The sequence below is a fragment of the Trachinotus anak genome, unplaced genomic scaffold, assembly GCF_046630095.1.
Source record: "Trachinotus anak isolate AG129_WGS33_773 ecotype Australia unplaced genomic scaffold, CSIRO_AGI_Tana_v1 ptg000001l, whole genome shotgun sequence".
In the NCBI taxonomy this organism is placed as follows: domain Eukaryota; kingdom Metazoa; phylum Chordata; class Actinopteri; order Carangiformes; family Carangidae; genus Trachinotus; species Trachinotus anak.
Genome location: NW_027273852.1, coordinates 207,650 through 232,666, shown reverse-complemented (window position 1 = coordinate 232,666; position 25,017 = coordinate 207,650). Strand labels below are relative to the sequence as shown.

The following is a 25,017-nucleotide window of genomic DNA, read 5'->3' as shown; positions in this document are numbered from 1 at the left end:
GTAAGGAATTTCAGTTACAAATGAAACATTTTGTGTCACGGATATAAAAACATCTCTGTAGAGTTCTGCTGTTCCGAGACCTTTATATCAGACTCAGAGATGAGTCATTTAATTGTAAAAATATTGTTTCTCAGAACAGATGCACAGGTCTTGGGAATGAAACCTCTATTTTTTTCTGTTTGTGTATTTGTTTGTAGCAGGTCTGTTGAAACTAACCAGAAATGGACTGAGGCATCATTTCACTTTCTGGTTCAGGTAGCAGGTCGACCGAGCTTTCCTCTGAGCGATCACTGTTGGTTATGGTCCTCCTGATGCTCTGGTATCTGTGATTCAGAGCATGGTGAAATATAGTGTTGCACAAGTTCAGCAAACAAATGTAGACTTGGAACAAAACTTTTTCCATTCACTTATTTCGATAAAAATCAAAGATTAAAACTGAGGCATTTTCAGTGCATACAGAACAATACAGAAGCACTCCCCTATTCAAAGTCTTTGTATACCTGTTTTTATTCAAAGGTTCAGAAAAAAACTCAAGATGAGGAGAAACAAAGAGAAACCCAGAGGCAATGTCCCATTAAAAGAGAAAACATAACAAAATAAGTCTCTGAGTGGGCATTTTTGTGAGCACGCAAGCTTTGTTTTGCTTCTCTAGTCTGTTGAAAGCCACTATGAAAAACTAAACCTATTCAGTAAATACCTATACTTGTAAATATTTACTAACGAGAACACTATGGAGGACAGAGAAGCACATTTCTCTTTACAAAGCCTACCTGCGGTTGAGCTGCTCCATCTGCTGAATGGAGTTGGAGCGGGTCAGGCCCTGTGGGGCAGGAGGACCGGTGGGACGCTGCCATGTGGTGGTCCTGTTCACGTGATCCACAAAGAAGATCCTCCCATGGCTGTCGATACGAGCCTCCCAGTCTGAGAGGAAATTAACAGTGGATTCAAAGGAGATGTTTAGTTTAATTCCTAAATGTAAACTTAGTCTGAGGTAAATAAGAGGGAAACTACACAGACGGATTCAGGAAGTTACTATAACTTAGTTATTATTACTAAGTTATTAAACATTCAGATGGAAATATTTTAACTTGTAAATATGTAAATAATAATTGTGTAAACATAAATACATAAATACTTAACTGTGTGAACATAAATGTCTAAATAATTACCTGTGTAAACAGTGTACATATATTTTTAGTAAACTAACTCAAATATACAGTATGAATTAACGTCTAAACCATGCTAATATCAACACACTGACAATGCTAACTTGTTGATGTTAAGTGGGTAAGATTTACCCTGGTCTCCACTTTAATTAGCGAGCTAACATTTGCTAATTAGCACTAAACACAAAATACAGCTGATACTGATGAAAATCATAATTTTTAAAAGTCATAAAATAAAGTAATGGTGAAATTTAAACTTTGACCTGTTCACTAGAGAGTAACCAAAGTTATTAAAGTTAATTTGTGAACATGAATGTCTTCACAAAATTGGAGGCAATCCATCTGATAATTGTTTCAATATTTTACTTAGAACCAAAACCATTAACATCACAAGATAAAAAGTCAAGAGATCACAAAAGTCATTAGGATTTATCCTCTAGGGACCATGAATCTCTGTTTAAAACATTTTAATAATTCACTAAAGCCCAATTCATGTGGCTGAAAAAGTCTGCAAAGCTTCCGATAATTTTATTTTATCCTTATTTCCACTTTGTCTCATTACAGAGTGAGAAACTACTGCATGAATCTTCTTCCTTTAAGTGATTTGGAGTTATAATTTGTGGTCCAAAGTTTGTAGCTTTACTTAGGTTCACTCAGTAGAACATGGACATGGAGACAAACACAGACACATAAACACAGATGGTGGCATAAAGAGATAAAGCAGACGAACGATATGGTGCATACAGACACACACACTCACTGGGGGGTAGAGGCTCGTCCACGCGTTGGTATCGGTGGATGTCGTGACGTACAGAGGGAAGCGAACGTACAGGATGGCCGTTGACATGGGTACCTGAACACAGAGATCATACAGAACACAGAAAGAATTTAGTTTTAATAGAGTGAAAATGGTGAAAATATGTTTAGAACGTCACCGATGATCAGTTAACAAAACAAAACATCTAGTACCTTCCTCTCCGTCTGTTTCTGTGGTAACCTGCTCTGAATCTGCAGACCCCGCCTCCTCCTGTGGCTTTGTCTCCTCCCCTTCCACTCCTTCAGCCACGCCCCCTGCAGCCTGCAGACTGAGCCTCCTTACACCGATCTCCTCCACCTCCTGTTGCTCGCTGGCTGCCGGAGCTTCTCCTTCAGCCTCAGTGACACCAGCCTGCCCGCCCCCTTCATCGTCTACAGCTTGAGTGGTTGGCGGGGTGCTGGGGACCACATCTCCCCCTGGATCTATGGCCGTCTCCGCTCCCTCCTCCGCTTCCTGCAAAATATCCTAAAAAATAAAAGAAAATAATGAGTGAAAGCGACGGATAAAATGACAATAATTTTAGAGGTGATGGTGAAACAAGTTAGCCTCACTGGGTGATTCACATACATAGCCGAGGTGCAAAATATCTGCACTGCTACTGCTATAAAATATCTGTGAATTACAGGAAGTCTGTCAATCTAACCGGCAGCTCACAACATGAGCAGCATTGGCTCCATCACCAAGGCAACAAAAGAAAGCTGAGAGACTTTAGACTTCATGCAAATATAATTTGGTGCGTAGGTGTGACGGCTCAATGGAAACAAACAGAAACTGGTTTCCACTCTCATGCTCTGGTCCTAGAGATTCACTGCTAGAACAAAACAAGTCAGACAAACCACAAAATTACAACCGTGTACAGTACAGTGTTATGGTGCAGTGTGACACAAGAACAGCTGGGGCTAGGACCCTGCAGAAACTGCTGCTCAGTACAACGTGTTCACTGTGAAGAAACTAATGTCACTCAGCCACAGCACAGTAGACTGAGCATGGTCATATGATCAGCTGAGCAGACTATGCTGAATATTAGCCGAGAGGCAGTTTTGAAGTTGATCACCTTGTTTCCATTTGTTTTAGTTTTCTGGCAGATTAAACATCTATATTTACATTTACTCATTTTGCAGAGGCTTTTATCCAAGTAAAGGACAATAGTAAAGCTACGGTGCAGTCGCAAACATTCATGTATTCAACATCTATTTAATAAGTGCTGGGAGATTGTATAAGGAGGTGCGTCAAAAAGATTTGACAAGATAAACCTCACAGGAAGGTTTACACTGCACAACAGTAAATTAATGCACATTCATCATGGTTTCAGTTTATAGACAATCAGCTGTATCGTCTGTCACAGTTGTTTAATAATTTATTCAAATTTTTTAATTATTTAAATTTTAGCTTGCTCCTGCATTTCAGTAAAAATCAATCGTTGTTTCATTCAACATTTCAGTCTCAGTGTTTAAAGAGAACATGTGGAGTTTTGACCACTGGTATCATGAGGACATACATTCACACCTGCTACGCAATTCACATCCTGTTATTGATTAATGACAGCAAACAAATACAGAAAAGCACCAACAAAGGCAGTGAAGAAGAAGAATGGTACATTGATGTAAAGAATGTATAATTTAAAATAAAAAAAAACAGGCTTTGTAAATGTTTTCTATAGAGGGAAATGCACTCAGCATCACACAGTACATCTGGTAAGAAACACTGAATCCAACCATAACTTGTTTTTGTAAAAGAAAAACCCCACAGGACACTTTGCACAAACGCCTGATAAAATCCAAACTTGCTAAAATTGCTAATAAATAAAACATGTTAAAATATATTTACATGAAATTTGAGTCTTGGATTTCTTTAATTTTGAGTTAATTAGTGAGTTGACTGGAAATTCTTCACCATTTTCTGACATTTTGATTATTTGGTTTTTGTTGTTTTGTCAAAGTAATCAATAGATCAATAAACAATGAACATTCGTTTTTGTTACAGTCCTAATGTCGACATTTGTGGTTTTGTAGTAACACACATGAACAAAGAGTTGAATCGTGATAAAGATAATGAACTCACCACAGCAGTGGTGAGTGTGATTGGACAGCTCTCTGATGATGAGAAGACCGTCTGCGGGGCTGTTGCCATGGAGCAGGTGTCGATCTCTGATGAGGGCTCCTCGCCAAGCACCCTTCCTTCCTCAGGCACCTCTCCTCCCTCTGGCAAAGTGTTATGAGACACAGCCTCTGTGAAAGGCGCCTCCTCCACCTCAGAGAAGACGTCTGGCTCCAAAACATCATCCAGGTCGAGACCTCCCTCCACGTCGACCTCGGGGGGCACGTCTTCTGCCAGAGCACCTGAACCCTCGGGCTCCTCCTCAAGCAACGAGGGCTCCAGCTGCTCAGGCTCCTGCTGTAGCTCAGGAAACGGGTCCTCTTCGTCGGGACCGCCGACATCTAGAGGCTCTCCATTTATCAGCAGCGGTGACAGCGGCACTGGAGTGATGTCATTGGCCCCCGACCTCTCTTCGTCCTCGTCTGAATCTATGTGCAACATAGAGCTGAGCCTTGTGTGTGTGGGGAAGCTAGAGCGCAGTTTAGGTGAGGCCGCACCCAGGGGTCTTTCACCAGGACCCTTGGGGGCCTCAATAGCATCCAGACCCTCACTGAATGACCTCTGGAGCATTTCATGGCCCGAGAAGCTTTCAGGCTCCACATATCTCGCCTCAGCTCCAACAAGTGGCAGGTCCTTCTCTGGGCAGGCCATGGCCCCACCTTCCCACATGCCTTGGGAGCCCTGGGAGCCAGTAGGGGAGGGGCCTGCAGAGACCACCCCCGGAAGGTGATGAGGCAGGTCCTCATCATCAGATGGAGTCCCTGGAGCTCCGTTCAGGGAGGAAATGCCAATGATAGAATCAGGAGAAGCACCTAAAGGAGGCAGAACAGGTTGATGAAAACAAATACTTCTGTAAAGAAAAACTCAAAGACCATTTAAATGCAGATTTACCGTCAGGCCCAGTTGAGGTGAGCTCCACTTTGAACTGCAACTGGCCGCTTACGTGTTCAGTGGGGAGACGCCGACACAGAGGGAAACTCACAGGCTGAACACTGGACAGTCAAACAGAGAGGAAAACATCACTGAGGGATCTGTGAGGGTGCGTTTGTAACATTATACCAAGAGAGTGGGTTTGCAGATGGACAGTAGGGACATGTCTCTACCAATATTAAGTGATCTCAGTTCGCACTGATCGCACTGATCTTATGTTAATAAACCATTTGGTCGACAGCATATTAAAGTCCTGTTTGTCTCAGAGGTGTGGCAGGGTTGTTGTGTCCCTGCCAATGTTGAAACCAAACCTGTGCCCTTACATTATACACAGAGGATCATAAATGTCCTTCTGAAGCTGGGTTGTTTTACATAAAGGAAGTAAAGAGTATGCCCTGATTGTGTGTGTGAGATTCTGTGTGTGTGCGTCAACACATGTTCGTCACCTACCCAGGTATTTTTTCAATAAGCCGCTGCACAGGGATCGTCAGCTGACCGAGGAAGCGTTTGATGATTGGTCGGCTTTTTGCAAACTTGTCCTTTACTTCAATATACAGGATGTCTGTCATTAGTGCTACGAATGTGTATTTCTGCAGAGAGACAAAAACACACACAACATCAGTCAGTTACATGTTGATGATATACTGTTTGACAGTGAGTGTGTGTCTGATGGTAAAGTGGTTTTGGGCGTGTAAATCACCTCTCCATGCCAGACGGGGTTGGTGGTGTTAGCAATGATGGCAGATCTTCGTTCTTGACCGTGATGACTGAAGATGGGGAAGACACTCCTCTTCCCTGGGTGGATGGACATCTTCAGGTACGGGTCCGGGTTAAAAAACATGCCCTTCTTCAGGCCGTTGGCACGCAAATCTGCAACAAAACAGCAGTCTCATAACCACAGGGGTCAAATATGTAGGCGAGGGAAGAGAAGGACTGGTTCTCTCTTCTCTGCCTTCTGGTGCAAAATTTGACCTGCAGATACATAATGGCCAACAGAAGAAAGTGTTTTTTTCCATTCTTTATTTAGAGGATAATTGAGAACATTTCACCAATTACAGAGAAAAACCCTTGTGGTTACAAAGTGTGAGAAGTCTGCAGCAAATGTACAGTATTGCCAAGAACCTTCTCTTCTCAACATCCTTTTTCTTCTTTTCCTTTTTTATAGACAATATGTATCCAAGAGACTATTTTACAATCCAAAAAAGGGATGTATATTAAAAGACAAAAAATTTATATATACACATACCTTCATACACAAATACGCATACGACCAACAGACAAACAACTAAGTGTCAATTAATTTGTTAACTCAGTGACTGTCACACGCAGGAAACCTATTTAGACCATAAATTAGTACATTTATTCATTTGTAGGTGAACTGAAGAGGTAACTTTTTTTTCCATTGATTTCCATTGATATCAGTAGACCAAACAAGTATTGAAGTGGGCTGACTGAAAGTCAACTTTTCCCAAAACAAAGGTGTTTATATTTAACATCCACTCCAATGTCCACAAATGTCTTATTACTGAAAATTACCAAAATTTATACCGGTGATTGGCATCCGGAGTGGTTTTGTGTGAGCAAGTTGTAAAAAGACTTTGTGTTCTTGTAAACTCATTATCCTAAATCAGATTTTGCCCACCTTCAACAGAAAACTGATAAAACTCTGTCTTTCTCTGTGAGGAAAACACCTCTTTAAATTCAAGGACCACTGTGTTTCCTGAACAGCTTTGAGAGTTTACTCTGGATTTTCCCAAAGGAAGCTGTTTGACAAAGATGAAGATAAGATTAAATCCAAAAGTCTGCTCTGTGTTTTTGGGCTTTGTTAAATCTACTTCACGTTACTGACTCAACTTCAAGATTTGCTCTGATTTGTTTTTGAGGATGACTACAGAGCTGTCTGAATAGCGTTGTGCCACTAAAATATGCACTTTATAATATCAATCAAAATGTCTTCTAATATAAAATAAACAGAGAAACTTCTCAACTCACCTGTCAAAGTAAAGCTGATCAGTTTCCGAGGATGTTCAACACCCACCTGCTCCGCCACCCCCTCCACCTGAGAGAGAGGAGACAGTGTCACACTCTGCCAACATGAGATAAAAACCAAGGGACCAGACACAAACACACACCTGTGTCTGTCTTACTGAAGCCACATAAATCTAAATACTAGAGAGAAAACAAGCTGGGAGGTGCAGGGGGTTAAATTCAGTGCACCCTGCAGCAGCGAGGATGCACCGCTCACTGACAATTACTTTACTCATTTGGACGGCAAAGTGTTAGGGACTGATTCGGTAATATATAAGTATTTACACTACTGTGAGGCTCCTTTAAGTACATTTCATGTGAACTTCACATGACTACTGACCATTTTTCAAAGAATATTATCCATGAGAGGATTCCAGCCAAACATACAGTCACTGGTTTTATATTCATTTCAGTTCAAAACTCAACTTGTAGAAACTTAAAATCTGCTTAAAGGCTTTATTCATCTCTGATTTTTGTGAACACCACTGTTAAATGTAATGTAATCATGCTTTAAAGCAGTTTTCTTTTCAGCAGGTGACTCTCACATCTCAACAACATGTCAACAAATACGAATTTACCCATAATGCTACAGCTGAGCTCACACAAGCACACATACACACCTGTTCAGACCTGGCATTAACATGAGTCTCAGGTGATCTGGTCACAAGTGGAAGTAAAGGTGTGAACGCACCCAAGATGACCTGGGGACGCATCTGAGATCCGATCACTCAGACCACATTCGGAGGTGGTCTGGACCACACGAATGTGTCCTGAATTACCACCTCCTCCACTGACGTCCTCTGACATTCATCCCAATGCTGATTAATAATGAACCGAACACAGATTATATTGATTTATTTGTGGTGGCCCACAACAATATCAACAATGACCCCCACATATTGATTTTCTATTTCTTTTTAGTTTTTCAAATGGTTAAACCTGTATTTAACTGTAATGGTTTGCACAGTGCATTGACTCACTCTGTCCCTCTGTACCCCTCCCTCCCTCCCTCTCTCTCTCTCTCCCTCTCTCCCTCCCTCCCTCGCTCCCTCGCTCCCTCTCTCTCTCCCTCTCTCAACAGACCAGTCTGACATACTCAGTCTGGCTGAAAACAACGACACATTTGGTCTGATGTCTGTGTTTATTTGCATATGAACGGTGAAGTAAGCTCCGATCACAAGTGGTCACCGTGGAGATGTCGGTCTAATGCCAGGTGTGAACTGATGTGCTTAGAGCTGTCTGCTTGTGATTGGATCAACCGTGACGCATGTTAATCAGGTGTGAACGGGGGCCACAGACCAGGACTGCTGGATTCTTCACAGTGATGCAGGGGGTTGTAGCTCGCAGGGCTCCACTCACTCCATGGTAATACTTGAAACAGATCTTGGTCTCAGCTGTAGAGGAAGCAGTGAAGAGTTATGGGAGATGGAAGCAAACTTTGATCTTTAAATCTCTGACGTATAGTGAGATTAATTCTGAATATATGGTTAATATACAGCAGTTACCATTAAATCACAAGAGCATAACAATGGTTGCATATATGACACTTTAAATCCTTTTTACCTTGTATACCAGAAAAAAATTTAATTCTGGATGATTAAATATTTTACAGTATAGAGCAAGTTATTTTTTTATAGATTTATTTTACTTGTATCATTAAGTATGAACTTACGCTCCATAAAGTAGGGCCCGGCCTCCAGCCTCCAAACAATCTGTCCTTTCTGGGTGCCATTCACCCCTCTGTTCTTACAGTCCCACACGTTGGATGGACTGGTTTCATCTGGAAAAGATGTTAAATCTGGTGTTTTGACATTTTCAAACCAAAGAATGTTAAATCAAACAACGGATGACTGCGGCTAAGCTCCGGACTCTGCTAGGAAAAACTGCAAGCAAGCTGCATCTGTTCTGCCTTTCAGTAAGTTTAGTCTGCAGTGTATTTCTTTAATCAGTGAAATCCATTCCCAAAATAAACTCCCTACAACCTCTAACCAGAAGGACAAACACCAAACTTCCTCTGAGTTAAAAACAGGGAGGGGGAATTCCGCTGTACGTAGCACTTTCGCACACAGATTAATGAAGCACCAAACTCAGCTGACTGCTGGAGAGTTTCTAGGGAGGGCTGCGTATTGTATACAGAATATATGTGTGTGTGCGTGAGTGCGAGCATGCTTGTGTGTGTTTGTATTTGAAGGGGAGTGGAGGAGGGAAGGGCAGGTTGCTTATCATTGAGTGTCTGCTTAGTCAAGGAAAGCTGTAGCCCCTCTGGGGTATAAGACCCTGGAGCAGATAATGAAGTCCTGGCAGCCTTATGATCGATATGAAGTGACCTGACGCCTCGCCCGGCACCAGCAGTTTACACCATGCCTCTCCCCCACATAGCATCTCATCTACAAGGGAGACTAATTCAGACAGGTTAGGCCCTGGAGGTCATCAGAAATGTAGCTAATTATTTGGTAAACAAGTTAAAACAAACATCAACTTTATTCTTTTATAAAGTAACTGCATGACCTCTCAGAAGTCAGAGACCATTACTAACACAATAGATCACACTGAACAGCTCACAGGCTGCAATTTTCCCTCAACATCACTGTATTACAGCAGTAATTATCTGGTGTAAAGAGACAACTTTCACACCATAATGAAAAGGCAAACTTATGGACTTGGCAGCGATGTCTTCACATTCAATTTTGTCAGACTGGAATAACAACATTAATTCTGCAATTTGAAACATTATGTTAGAAAAAGCATGAAAATAATTTATTATCTTCATCAGGGCAGCTCCTGTTTTAATCTGTATTTTGTGTGTGAGCTTTAGATATTTTGCAAGTCAGACTTTTGTCATTATTATCAAAAGAAAGTGGTCAAACTGAAGCAACAAATACCCTAATGTAGGTTACACTGGATCCTACATTTCCCATAATGCTGCCAAAAGCATCATTTCATTTGACCCCCTCTTTTAAACCCCTTCAAGTTCTTCAGTCAGAGCTTCTTTTACAATTTTACTTTGTCTCCAAGGCAAACATGTAAAAAAAAAAAAAACGCTTTTATTATTTTGTTTTTTTTGTCTCATATTAAGGCCCATTACTGTCATACACCAATGACAGGAACTTTTATGTTGTCGCCACCAGACCACATCATGAACTTGTTTGCTATATGAGTCTGATTGCGCGCTAAAAGATTACATTCATGGCAAAATGAGAATTTAAAAAAAAAAAGAGAAGCGAATCAAAATGGACAGCTGGTTTTAAGAATTAAAAGGAAAGAGAGTAAAGAGACGGGAGAGATGGTAAATAAATGAGTAATCTCTCCCCTGTAAAAACAATATACAAAACATACACTGTTTTCACAAAGTAAGTAGTACATCTCATGACAAGTAAACTGAACTTTATGTGTAAAATCAGTGGAGTGCATCTTTAATATTTCAGTTTTTGGTTTGGCTTTAATGAACATCATTTCCCATTAGCCCCAGACCATTGCAGGTTAAACATCATGAGGAAGTTGAGGGACTGTGGCTAGCTCAGACATGTCTGTGATAACAGCAGGACTGAGGACTGAGGGGGTGCTGATGAGTTTTTTTTTTTTTTTTTGTTTAACAGGAAACCAATTACTTTAAAAGAGATTGTTGGTGAATATTTTGGACATGGAAAAAAAAGAAGTTATGATATGCATTGCATTAGCATGCTGGTAATTTTTAATGGGAGATGTAGTTTTTTTGTATGCAAACAAATTAATCCTTTAACTTTGTAAAGATCAGCAACAGCAGTAGATTCTCATTTGTCTTAATTTTCACTCTGTAAGAAAAACTGCATAGAATTCATGGATTGTTAAAAACAAATGTGCCGGTGGATCCCAGCTGCTGCTGTATTACTTTTCACCATGATGGACAGATCTGTCAGAGAGTCTGAGACTGATAGCCTTCTTCAGCACACAGGTCAATGTATTTCCCCCCTGTCAAATTCCTGTCTCTAAGCAGGATTAGCATACATTATTGGAGACCACCCTGCTTGACACCAAGACATGCATGGTTTGTGATGGTGTGTGTGTTATCGTACACCAAGGCAGAGCTGTTCCTTGTTGACTCAGCTTCAGTCAGTCCTGTGTTAAGTCTCAACAGCTCCAGTTTCAGTATCGACTCGGAGATGGAAGCTCCTGCACAAGACTCTACCTGGCTATTCTCGGCCTCCAATAATAAAACACCGGGATCAGCTGATAAGCTTTGAGGACAGGTGGGGTCAAGTCAGCTCTGGTTCTGAGTGCCAGCAAGTTTTGGAAAGAGTTCAGCAAGAAGATTTTTAGGGAAAGCACAGAGAACAGTACAGAGTGAGCAAAGCATTGAGATTGTGTCTTTTGTTTTTGTTTATTCTGCTTATATATGTTCAAAATGTATAGTATTTACTATCATATATTACAACTATTTATTATAATATATGAATTACTATCAGACTTGTAGATCTGAGACTTGGACTTGAGCTAGACAAGTCACAAAAGTGAGGAGTTGAGACTTAACTTGGGCTTGTCTGCTCTGAAATTTGTTGACTTAACACAAAAGTTGACAATTTTGTGAGAACATGATGAAACCTTACTTAATGCAGATTGATGGTCCTAGATCACACTGTGAGACACGTGCACCACGGCTGATTTAGAGTCAAACCAGTCTTCGAGTGTAGCATGAAGTAGGCTTTTCTCACAGAGGACATTTTAACATGTCACAGTAGGAAATTCACAGGTGTAAATGATAAAAATAACAATTGATGAACTCCATTTAGCTGTTTCAGTTTAAGGGTCCTGGTACCAGTAATGCTGGCTCACTATCACACCACTGGGTCACTTGAACAGACCTAAGTGATTAAGTGATGTTAACATTATATACTCCTACTATGACAAGTCAAAATGTCTGCTGTGGAAAAAGGTTTGTGAGAATAAACTATGTAAGTGCCAAGTTTAAATAAAAGTGTAAAAATAGTAAGAAAGTTAATTTTACACCTTGAAAATAGTTGTGTCTACGGTTGTCTCTTTTCAACCAAATTACGTTTGCTCAGTTGTCATGGAGATGGATCTATTGCCATGCCAACACCAATGCCGAGTCACTGTCACTTTTGAGTACTTTGGCAGGTGTCTGTCTGTCTCTGTCCTTCTGTCCTAGATCCCAGAAAATTAAAACTTTAACAGGACAGTGGCAGACAGACAGACAGACTTATGAAGACCTATGATGTGACTTGAACCTATCCTCAAGGGCTCAAGACTTGACCGGGACTCTGACATGAGATTTGACCTTGACCTGCCCAGAAGAATTAAAAGCAGCTCTACTATCAACTACATATGTAAAAATAATCATCTAACCAATGTGGTACAGGCCGATCCAGTCGGTAGCGTCCACTTCCTCCTTGATATCCCAGGATATGACGAGGTTCTGACCACGGTTCAGTGTGTATTCCAGAGTGGACGCCGTCAGCGAGGACCGGCTCTGGAAGGTCACCAAGTCTGTGTCGCTGTTAGCCCGTGTAAGCCCTATGGGACTGCTGACGACAGAGACGGTATCAACTGCAGCCCCGCCCCTCTCCGCCAGAGTCCGCAGGTTTTCTGGGCTGAGGGTGTGCCGGAGGTGCGGACTGCGCCTTCGTGGAGCTGACAAGTGTTCACGGCCTCCCACGGCCAGGTTGGGTGGATTGTGTGACCGGGTCCTGGGTGGTAGGACTGCTGTGGCGAGGGAAGGGCGCATGTTGTGTGTCTGATGAAGAGACAGCCACGAGAAGGGAAAACTGTTGCTGAGACTGAGGCAGAGATGAGGAGCTTCTTATTGACTGAGCTGGCTGTTGATGTGATGACGCATTTTGCTCATTCGTCCCTGGTGACTCAACTTAAATCCTCATGTTTGAACAGTCAGAGTTGGTTTGAGGAAGTGTCATTACAGGAAATACATGGGAGCCTTAGATTCCTTCAACACAGAGGCCCCCACTATCAGCATTTTTGGTCCACGCATCCTAACACAGCTGTCAAAGTTGAAGATATCCCTCAACAATCCATGTTACCCAATGGCAATTGGAACCTGAAGATGGAGAAAGAGGGAGAGACAGAGAGAAATCTGTGAGCAACAAAATAGCTCGCACACAACAAAACCAATGACTGCATACCGTCAACAAATGACTGAACAAGCATTAGTCAACAGGGGGGGTTGTTTGCTGTCAAAGAATCCGTCACCAACACAAATAACCCTGCACAGCCATTTCTTCCAGTCCTTTCTTCTCTGACAACCTTTCTGATGACAGAGGAAATGTATCTGAGGACGGATTCAACTGTAATTCATTTTTATTTTTACAGCTTGTGTAAGTTATCCTTTCTTAGTTTATTGCTTACTGGTATCTAAATGGCAAGGAGTGAACACAATTTACTATTTACTTCTTTGAATGATGAAACACTTAATTAAAGTCTATATGTTGTTATTGCTGGTGCAAACAGATCTACCCCCTGTGGAGAAGAGTGAAAATATTAAAATACCTCATTTGAAATCCATTATCTATGAGACAGCTGGAAGAAGAAATGTTTAAATCATCCTAATAACCATCGCACACACACACACACACACACACACACACACACACACACACACACACACACACACACACACACACACACACACAGACACGTACATCTCTGGTTTCTGTCAGCACAGGCTGCCTCAGTAAAACAGAGAGGGGGAGACAGGCAGCTGTATCTGCCTCCCAGGAAGCTCTTCAATCAACAAATACCAGTTTAGGAACTGTCTGGGGAGTCCTGTCAGAGTCTCATCCACAGCCATCTTGTTTTTAAAGGAAGGATGACATGTGACTTCAGAATCTACCCAAGGGCGGCAGGTTTTAGACAGATTGAGAAGCTGTTTTTTTTTTTTTTTTTTTATCCAAAGGAGAAAGGTTTGGTAATATTCAGCTAATGTGTGCCCGGTGCAGTCACTGGAAAACTAAGTGGGCTGTAGTCTGAGCTAAGCCCTGATATCTTTGGCATTTTAAATGCGTATACGTCTCAAAAATTGAGCTGTTCAGTCATGCTTTGAAACCTCCTCTGCAGGATTCAGTGTGTGGCGTGCACTGTTTGTGTCACTGTATTTAATGAAAAAGTTTGGATTGCAAAGTTGTTAGCATTCAAATAAGCAAAACTGAAAACCCACAACTACAAATGACATAACTGTCACTGACATTTTATCTTATAGTTTGATTATTACAGGAACCGTTTGACAGAAAGTCAGATGACAAGCTCAATACCACTCTCATATCTGTACCTAAAATATGAAGCTAATACCAGCACCTTTTAGCTTAGCTTATCATAAAGACTGGAAACAGGGAAAACAGCTCTGTTTAAAGGTAGAAAAAAGAAGTTGGCCTTTCAGCACATCTAAAGCTTGTATATTACTGTATCTCTTTTGTGTAATTTGGACAAAAAAATAAAATATTAACTGTTCCATTCACTGTTGATGGGTGAATGGATTTTTCTTTTATTTGAACCACGTTCTTTTATTTTTGACAATATTTGGCAAATTAACACCATTAGAAGTATGTTGAATAAGCTATTTGTACCAATGGTGTTGATTCAATTTTTTCCTTTTTTTAAATAAATATTGATAAGATACCATCATGTAGAAAAATCTTTTTCTTCGGCTGCACACTGTAGGGTTGTGACGACAGACATCAATGATGTTCAGAGCGATTGCAGATAGTTTAGGTCTTTACCAGTGTCAAGAAGATACTTTGCTTACTTTCCCATTAATGTTATTATTGGTAGCAGTATATTAAATTAATAATAAGTTTTATTTGCCTCACTACATCCTATATACAGTATTTTAGGTAGTATTGGAGGCATTCTAACACTAGTATTGGTTTCGCAACAACTATAAAATGTGACTGCTTCGTTGTGACATCACAAAGTTACAGAAGTCCCGATGGCTTGTTTTAAGACACAGTTTCTTTATACGAGCCCTGTACATTTAATCTATTGACTGAGCACTTATTAATATAGAACTTAGACTTGCTTTATGATCTAAAAAGACATGGAAATCTCACTTTATACAATATGGGACATTTAATAAGCAATTTATCTGATATGGGTTTATGTGTAGCTACATACAAGGGACATCTATATGTTAGAGGACGTCCAATATGCTTTTACACGTATTTAAATATATACAGTTACAAGACAAAAACATGGTCAGCACTAGATAATCTTTTTTTCAAGTTTTAGTATTCTGGCTTTGAACGATGGTATATTCTCAATTTACAAAATATTTAGTTGTTTGTTCACATGCCACATTCTAGTGAGGACAATAGTAGTTCAGACTGTTCACATCCCATTCAGTACAATACAAACCTATAATGTCACAGAACTCATTAGACCAAACACCCCTTGTTGCAGAAACCAGAACAGCAGAGAAACAGAGAAAATGATGCAGACACACAAAAAGGACTGACGCTGTAATCTGCGTGAAAAATTGTCTAATTTACTGTATATATGGCTCTTAAGCATCTGAATCAATCCACTTTGCATTTTGAACTGACTGAGCAGAAATGATGAACTGGCCTCTGGTTGATGTATGTGGACTGCTTGTGTTTCTTGATAACTCAGGGCTGATATTGAAATAAGATCTGCTGCATTTGACATGAGGAAAGCCTGGACGTCCCTGACTCGACAAGATTACCAGAGCGTGGCTCCATCACACACACACCCACACACACCCACACACACACACCACATACAGGGATTTATGACAGAATAAAACCTTCATCACAGATGCAGCAATACGTAAATCCTGCTCACGTGTGCACATGGCCTCATGGACAGTCATATAGCACCAGCAGGGCCGGGCCATTTCCATATTCAAGCAGAATCGTCCGCGGTTGTAGAAGAAACAAAAATAAGTGTATATGTAACTGCTGAGTTGTTATGTAAGTGTTCCTGTGGTCCAAGTAATCCCCCCCCCCCTCCTAATGTTCACCAGGCATTGTCTAACCCAGATGTGGAGTGGGAGATGCCGTGGCTGCACCAGTCCCACTCAAAACAGAGTTTGTCTACCAGCTACAATCAGCAGAGACCAAAACATGACCTCAGGAGGGGGCGCTGAAAAACCTGGACTCGTTCCAATGCTTTTTCCTCTAAAAGATTCCTGTTTCCCATTATAATCCCAGTTCAACTGCTCTGCACAGCTCTGACCTGATGTGGGATTAGTGATTGATTCTCAGGAAACAGACACAGATAAACAAGGTGTTATTTGAGGACCCAAAAACGAAAACGTGTTTCTAATTCTAACCATTCTCTGGGATGATGTTAAATTTGACACCTGTCTTGCAAAGATCGTCATTTGAGCACTGTTCTGTTATCAGGCACCAGATACTTTGTGCTCTGCACCACTGTGCAGTGAATACTAAAAAGAAACACATCTGCAGCAGAAGGTCTGATGGAGCATGGCAGAATATGCTGGATTGTTGTTTTCTTCTATCTTGTCAAAAGGTATTTCTTCAGAGGACTGGATGTCAGAGAGGATTTCAAAGTATTTGAGGTTTACAATAATGCCATTTTTTGTGACAGGTGTGTTTTGGTGAGTGCAGTGGCTGAGAAAGTCTTGTCTTGCCTAGTGTCCCTTGTCAAAGTCATGGCTGACAGACACCATTGTAGCAATAGGTCTACACACCTCCCCTTACACACCTCATGGCACGAAGATGTATTGAATCGTCACAATCACAGGTAACTGACACAGCTGTACTCACACGCACAAACTTTTCATACATGAATGTGAATATGTGTGTTTGAGCTGCTTGTGATATATCTTATTTCTCTGTATCACTGAGCTCTGTTAAAACACATCAGTGAGAAAGACTGTTGCACTGGGTGACATGTTCCTTCATATAGTTGATTTAACCTCAGTCCCACACACACTGCCCTGCTGCCCCAATACTCACTTAAGCACCAAAACGTGTATTAATGTGCAGCTAAAAACATCTTGTTTTAAGGGTTTACAATCCTATAATTTTAAAGGTCCCATATTTTACACTTTTCCTGTGTTTTATTTGAAGTGTAGATATCCATCAGAAGATATATTTGTGGTTTAAAGAACCAAAAACCATCTCAGTGTAGTTTTACATCTCCTCTCTCAAGCTTCTCTCTGGAGCTCTAGTAACAACAGGATGGTGAGCCAATCAGAAAAGAGGCTCTAAGCCTCTCTTCTGATTGGCTGACTGTTTAAAGAGTGATCCAATAAAAATGTAGCCGATTTCAGGTAAACACTCAGAGAAACCAAATCCTGCAAGGTTTGATGGTGGGTCCAGATGGGCAGGGCTTGGGGCATGGCTGAGAGTGATGACTGTTTTGTTGTGACATCACAAAGTTACAGAAGTCCTGTGTATTTATACCTGGAGCTGCTTCACAATAAAAAAACATGGAAAGCATAGTCATCTCCTCTTAGGGCAAAACAGGTTAACTGTATGTATCTTGCTGGGCTCTAGGGTACTGAGATTCTCACTAATTTCTTACATTTTATTGACTGAACAATTAATTAAATAAAAATAATCATGGGATTAATCAATAATGAAAATAACACTAGTTGCAGCCCCCGTGTTTTTGCCAACTCAACATGTGTTGTGAGTTATAGATGCTGTGATGTCAGTAAAGGGATTCCTTCTTGCTTGCTTTCTCTCTGTTTTCTTTTTCCCTGTGTGTGTGTTTGTGTGTGTGTTTGTGTGTGTGTTTGCGTGTGTGTTTGCGTGTGTGTGTGTGCGTGCATGCGTCTGTGTGTTGGTGTCAGCCGAGGGACCCCTCTGTGCCCCTGTGGAGGTGACTGCAGCACTTTACAGCCTGACAGAACGGGCACCTTGGGGAGCTGGCACACACACACACACAGTGGCACCGAGGTCTTATTGTGCCTCACTGACACATAAAGTTCAAAACAAAACACAACCCGCACGAAGAGGCTTTACACGCTAAAACAAATGAACTGCTGCTCGACAAAGCCAGAAACAAACAACCTCATCCATGCTTACAAAAACAGCTGTTCTGACTCAGGAGATGGAAACACATTCTCTTCACAAAGACTCACACTGAGCTCCAAATGGACCTAAAGGTGGATGAAGGCTAAGCCCTCCACCTGACTACAACTCACTGCAGTGAGGCCTCGCTGGAGGATGCAGCTTTGTGAGTCACTCTCAAAGTGCCACAGTGTTCCCACTTCCGGGAAAAAGTGCAGCTCTGTCCCGCACGGAGTATTTCTTTAAACACATCGGCCTGAGAGCACATGTCTGGGATGAGCCACTCCTCAGGAGGTATCCCTCCATGACAGGCCTCGACAAGCTGAAAATGGCATTTAAGCAAGAAGACTGATTGATATGGCTCTCTTCAACCTTACAGCGCTGACCTTTCTATAAATGGGGATGTGGGTTGTACATTGATTTATGAATGGCTTAAAAACTGTACACTATGCCAAGGTATACTGGACCTGCTAGAAGCGTCTGGGCTGCTGAACAGACGACCCTTTTTTTCTTTTCCTCAACCCATATTTAAGGATCAGTTCTATTTAAAGCAACAACTGCGGGGTCAGTCATTACAAATTCAGGCTGTGCAGCCGGTGCACACTGTTCAAACCCACATAACTATGTTTGAAATACTAGTGGAAACTCCAAAGTTTCCAAAAATACAAAATATGTCACAGTGAATTTTTGGGGAAATGTGCATCAAATGATACAACAGAAATACCTGGAAAGTATTTGATGGAAAGGTACAGCCATAAAAAACATGCTAAAGCGTTAATGATGAATGAATGATGACCTACACATAAAGCAGTGAGCCACTTAGTGACATCACTACAGAACCTCTATGTCCATCTCCCATTTTAACTCCTGACTCATTAGCTAATTCAATTTCTTATAAATGCTTTATAGCCCAAAGTCTTAAAAGTGTCCATCTCAAAGATTTTCATTTTAATAAGTGTCCTTTAAGTCACTATCTATTGTGAGGTAACACAATGGTGATTGTGCCTGTGACCCACTGACGAAACTATATAGAAGTCCTTGCTTTTTACAGTTTTATGAACTAGGTGACTGGTATGACTTGCATGCAAGATTACAAGGAGTTCTGCCAGAACTCCTGGGTGAGGGAACAGACAAGTGTGGGTAAAAAAAAACTGCAATTACCATGTACTGGCACAGGTATCGCCAAAGGTAATGAAACTGAGATCTTCAAGATTGCTACTTTAAAGGTCCCATATTGTATAAAGTGGGATTTCCATGTCCTTTTTGATTATAAAGCAGGTCTAGGTTCTATATTAATACTGTGAAAGTATCAAAGCCTCAGTCCACAGAGAAATGCACACAGCCTGTATTCAGAAACTGAGCCTTAAAACCAGCCGTCAGGACTTCTGGATCTTTGTGATGTCACAACAAAGCAGTCATCGGCCTCAGCCATGCCTCAAGCCCCGCCCACCTGGACCCACCATCCAACCTTGCAGGATTTGGTTTCTCTGAGTATTTACCTGAAATCTGCTGTATTTTTATTCGGTCACTCTTTAAACAGTCAGCCAATCAGAGGAGAGACTCAGAACCTCCAGAGAGAAGTCTGAGAGAGGAGGTGTAAAACTACACAGAGACGATTTTTGGTTCTTAAAACCACAAATATATCTTCTGATGGATATCAACACTTCAAATAAAACACATGAAAAGTGTCAGATATGGGAAAATGTTTCTGTTTTCTGACAAACACTTTCTCACCACCTCACTGCACTGAACCATTACATTTCACAACGTGTAAGGAATGCAACTCATAATCTAATGCAGGGCTGAACAACTAATCAAAATATTATTGAAATCACAATATCAAGTGCAACATCCAAATCGCAGCAGCTGTGATTTTTTTTTTTGATTATGGTAAAATGTGTCACAACATAAATGGTGCTGGTACAGAGATGCCCAGGCCCACAAACCATACTCTCCAGACATAAAGCTACACGCTTGGTTGGTACAAGACCAAACAAAAATCACATCTTCATAATTTTTATATTTCTTTCAGTGAAAATAAAATGCAAAAATGACCACTCCAACTTAAATTGTGACTCGTATCACAATTGCAATATCTGCCAAAATAATCACAATGATTTTTTTTGCATATCACTCCGCCCTACTCTAATTTAATTCTTTATAAAATAGATTTTCTGATGAATTTAGGTTGCATAAAAGGTTGGGGTATCGTTTGAAATGCTTCAACGTGACAGTGCCAATATAATATCGTCCGCAGCAATATTAAAACAATACTTTTTCCATAAAAGCTCAGTGTTTCATTTAGCAAAAGAAGTCGATGCTGAATGTCACATTGTCTGTCTACACAGGACCACAAATCTAACTGTTGCCAGCCTTCAGTGCTTGGTGCAACAGATGCATTATAGCTGGTAATTAATTAAAGTATAGGTTTAGTATGGAGCCCACGTTGCGTATGGGCACTGCAATTTTAACCTAAGATCAAATTTGGAATTAGGTTTAGTTTTCTCATTCATACAGACATCAGGATTCCTGATTCAAATAAGCAAATACTTGGGGTATGTCAGAGAGAATCAGTTAATGTGGGAGTACAGCTGCAGGACAGATCAAAAATATTTAATCTTAACAATACAATCACATTAACATTAGGTCTTTTTCACAGAGGACATTTTGACAGATCACAGCGGGAAAAGCACAGACGTTAAAAGCTGAAATGGCTGAATCCCATTTGGTTGCTCAGTTTCAGGGCCCTAGTATTTTACATGCTGGCTCACTGTCACACTGTCATTGCTTTCAGAGACACTTGAACGGAACAGAGCCATCGTTAATGTTATTGCTAACCCCTCTTCCTGCTATGACAAGTCAAAATGTCTGCTGGGAAAAGAGCAGCACACCCAGCTTGGAGTCTTCACTTCCTCTGGCTGGATAGACCTCTACACTGGTGGATCTATGCTGAAATATTATGTGATGTTGCCAAATCATTTGTTCTTAACTGTAAGAAAATCTAACGAGGTAAGTTGTCCTGCTCTGACAGGTGTAACAAAACGAGCACAGGAGTCAGTCAGGAGCAGTTTGTGCACATGAACACATCCAAACAGAGGACAGCTGGTCTTCATCCCAGGAGAGCATGTGATGGATTTCAGAGTGACACTGCTTTAATCCTACACTTTGAAGACTTTAGTATGGACTGTGGTGTGACCTGTTGGTCACACAAGGCAAAGAATAGACCCTGTTGTCATTATTAGGCCTGAATGTGCAGCACACAGGCACATATCTGTAGTGGAAGGTGTGCTCAGGTGCACAGCCAGCTCTTTTTCTGCATGTTTAGAGTGTAGACTATGTATTTTCTTTATATATCAAAAGGTGGATTTCTGCAGTTCCTCACCCACTTTCCTTAATTTTGGGGTGTAGCAAGTAATTCTGGACCCTGCACATGGGGGCATTTTGGATTCTCTGACTTTTCTCTCACCTCTTATTCCGTCATCCACAACTCAAAACTTTCTCATGCATATTTCAGTTATCAGACACTATGACATTATAGGTTCTGTGCACAACCTGGGCAGCATCAAAAATAAACATTCACAATTTGTATTTCTGCTTGTTACAGTTCATCTCAGACAACAGATTTGCCTCCTGTCTCATATTCTTTGACAAACCTGTGCATGTTAGCAGTTTTGCAGATTTAAACCTATCTTGAAAGCTGATCACAACGGGGGGGGGGGGGGGGGGGGGGGGGGGGGGGGAATGTACAAGCAATTTATGCACTGTAAGATCTCAAGAGGGAATTTAGCAAAGGCACAGCAGGTCCATATGGCTGCATTATAGCACTCAATCTCAACGATGACTACAAAATTCTTTGTAAACACAGGCCACTTTCAGGACTGCTGGGCATCTCGGAGCTAAAGGAGATGTGAAGGTAACCCCCGCTCACAGCCAAACCACGTCAGCTAAAATCACGTTACATAACAGTTTGTCTCCAAGTTTAATCATTTCAAATCAATCTGAGCGGACGCCTGGCGCACATGACTGAGCAGGCCATGTAGGGACCGCACCAGCGGAATGTGCAGGTGTCATCGCTCGCTATTGGATTACTTGGGAATTCCCTACGTCATTTTCTTTTTATGCATCTCTTTCACAAGACGCATACACGAATAATAAAAAAAAAACAAAAACCGAACAATCAACAAAAGCAGAACACTGACACGCATGAGACGACGCTGCAGCTGTTTAAATGACATATTCCCCTGTTTTGAGCAGCCTCATCATCATCATCATCATCATCATTATCAGCATCAGTACTGGAAGCCATGAACACCTACACGGTCTCTCAGTTCCTGACGGCGCACAGGGTGGCAGAGCAGAGCTTACCTTTGGCGCAGAGGTGCGGGATGGAGGAGGACGGTGTGCTGGTGAAGACAGCGCTGCCACCGACACCTGCTCAGTGGTCTCTGCGTGGGGATATCACGCTTTAGGTCGTTATCCCTGCAGTCCAAATGAGGCGAGACGGGCGGGGTGCCGCGCTAGGGCCCCCCTCCCTCCCTCCCTCTTAGATCCCGAGCCAGGGCAGCTTTGGGCTCGGAGTCACGTATCGAGACGGCATCCCTCTGAAAAGCTGCGGCGCTGCAGAGACACCACGGCCCTCCTCGGCAGCAGCGCCCAGAGGTGTACGCATGAACTCCGCCAGCACCTCCCTGCACCTTGTCCGCACAGGAGGCTGCTGCTGCCGCCGCTGTGGGCTTCAGGCGTGCAGCTCATACATGCAGCGCATCCTTATCCCCCACCTCTGCATCGCAATGCGCTGCAGTCAGGACCGACGTCCTCCCACCAGCCCCGGCAGATGCACAAAATCTGACTGGGCAGAGCATGCAACCGCTGTCAGTCTAAAGGCAAAAAAATAAATAAATAAATAACGTAGCTTACCGGAGGATGGCGTAATGTTTGGTTATTTGCAGTGGAGTGACTCTCTTTGCTCTGTAGCGCGGAGGGATTTATTCAGAAGACTGTAGATCCCGAGATGTGGTTTTCTTTTGATAACATATATATACACACTGCATATTAATGTGGGAAAATGCCAGAGTGGGCGGCGACTCAAGACCCGTCCCGCAGACAAACTGAGAAACTGCGCTGGATGCATTCAACCTGTAGAACAGCTACACTGCACAGAGACAACGGGTGCATTTACGTAAGAGCTGGACTTAAGTGCAGTTTTGAGGAAGACCTATTTGTGCCTCTTTTTTTTCATTTTGTGCTACTTATGCCTCTAAGCTACTGAGTTTCAGTGGCAAACAATGTTCTTTGCACTACATTAATCTGAGAGCTATACTTACTGCTTTACAGATTCATTTTTATATGCAAAACACATCATCAATCTGACACATTTTTAGAGATTTAACTCCTCAACTGCACAGGAAGTGGTTAAAATAGCTCAATGTGGATCAACTACAACATTTTAACGTTGCTTATGCATTGATGCAATGATGTAATATACCCTTCACATCACTCTGACATGACCCACTCTGCACAGTGACTACTCTGGTGGTAATACTTCTATTACTGCAGTAATATGTCGAATGCAGGACAGTATTATTACTGTTCCTGCGATTCCTGCTCAGCACTTTTCACCTGTGTGAAGAGGCACCTGCACAGACGCAATAAAGCAGCCACAAGGAAAGCGCACACACATTCATTCAGCTGCTGTAATTTCACACCTTGTGAACTGTCGCAGGCCGCAGGCTCAGCCAGGTGTCAGCAGGGACCCGGAGCCCCCCCTGGTGGTCGGTCAGCAGAGGCGCAGCAGCCCTGCAAAATTCACCCCCAACAGCAGGGATCAAGTTAAAAACAGGGGGTTACCTCGTTAGTGTGGACACGGTTATAAGAGCGACGTATTTTTATTTTCACACCCTCATTAACCATTAAATGAAGACATCTGGAAGCAGGCTGAGATAAGGTGATGGGGAGGTTGGGCTACAGCTAAGAGGGCTAATTCACGACTGGTTAGGTTCAGGAAGGTGAAGTTCAGGTTAAGTGGAAACACATCTGAAAGCAAACAGACTTAACTTCTCCCAAAATCTACTCGAATCACAGCTAAACTAGCATTTAGCATTTAGCTCCATCTTACACCTACAGGAAACACGTCTGACCACCAGGGGGCAGAAATACACCAGGACAAATTAATAGCAATTAGCTAACGTAGCTAATTAAGCTAGCAAACAACTAACCGACATTACGTAGCTCAAATATGATCACATTTGCTGTTTTTTCTGGCCACTTGTTGAACATACATCCCATTTCCCTACCCTTTAGCCCTGGTTTGGTTTGTTATTCCTTGAACACTCAGTTTGAGGTCAGTTTTAGCTCTGTGCTGTTTCGCTTCCGGTCGGTGTATAAGACCGATAGCTTGGTAGTTAGCTTGAGCTAGGCGGCAGGCTAACTTTTTACTGCGGAAGTGTTTGCATTCCCTTTTAATTACTTAATTCAGCGTTACTTAGTTCATCTTGAAAGTTAAAATGAAAAACAAAATTATTTCTTAAGTAAATACATACCAGACACCAAAAGCTTCCTGCTGCCCGGTGTTTTATTTGAAGTTTTCATATCCATAAGAAGAAGATATTAAAAACCATTTCAATATAACTTTATTGATCGTTTTGTGTTGGTCTCTGTATCTCTCTTCTGATTGGCTGTTTTCTGAGTGACACACAGGAAGACCATTCATACGTCACAGACTGCAGCCTATTATAAAACTCACCTGTAAATATAAATGATGGTGGTCTGTGCTGTAATTAGCCTAATAATATAAAATGCTTCAGTATTTCAGAAAAAATAAACACGAGCCACCGCTCTCTAATTTTAAGGAAAATTTAAGAAATTTATGTAGCACCTGGACCTGCTTTATCATCAAAAAAAAACATGGAAATCTCATGTCGTACAATATGAAACCTTCAAATTTAAAGGCTGCAAATCTGTAGTCACATGATACAAG

General features: G+C 41.6%; 1 protein-coding gene across 5 annotated transcripts in view; it reads right to left on the bottom strand.

Moving 5' to 3' along the window:
- hecw2a (HECT, C2 and WW domain containing E3 ubiquitin protein ligase 2a) overlaps positions 1–24,889 on the bottom strand; it is a 40,700-nt gene extending 15,811 nt beyond the window's left edge. The window contains exons 1-15 of one of the 5 annotated variants that reach the window (XM_071478134.1): positions 24,581–24,889; positions 23,747–23,837; positions 22,407–22,918; positions 12,379–13,084; positions 8,711–8,818; positions 8,338–8,432; positions 7,003–7,069; positions 5,711–5,880; positions 5,461–5,600; positions 4,972–5,072; positions 4,045–4,892; positions 2,136–2,448; positions 1,927–2,019; positions 771–921; positions 217–323 (exon numbers count right to left, since the gene is read on the bottom strand). In XM_071478134.1, the coding sequence (XP_071334235.1) occupies positions 217–323; positions 771–921; positions 1,927–2,019; positions 2,136–2,448; positions 4,045–4,892; positions 4,972–5,072; positions 5,461–5,600; positions 5,711–5,880; positions 7,003–7,069; positions 8,338–8,432; positions 8,711–8,818; positions 12,379–12,757 (2,572 nt within the window). In that variant the 5' untranslated portion in view covers positions 12,758–13,084; positions 22,407–22,918; positions 23,747–23,837; positions 24,581–24,889. The other 4 variants (XM_071478047.1, XM_071478394.1, XM_071478309.1 and 1 more) reach the window with 4 other exon arrangements.
- Between the last annotated feature and the right edge of the window lie 128 nt (positions 24,890–25,017).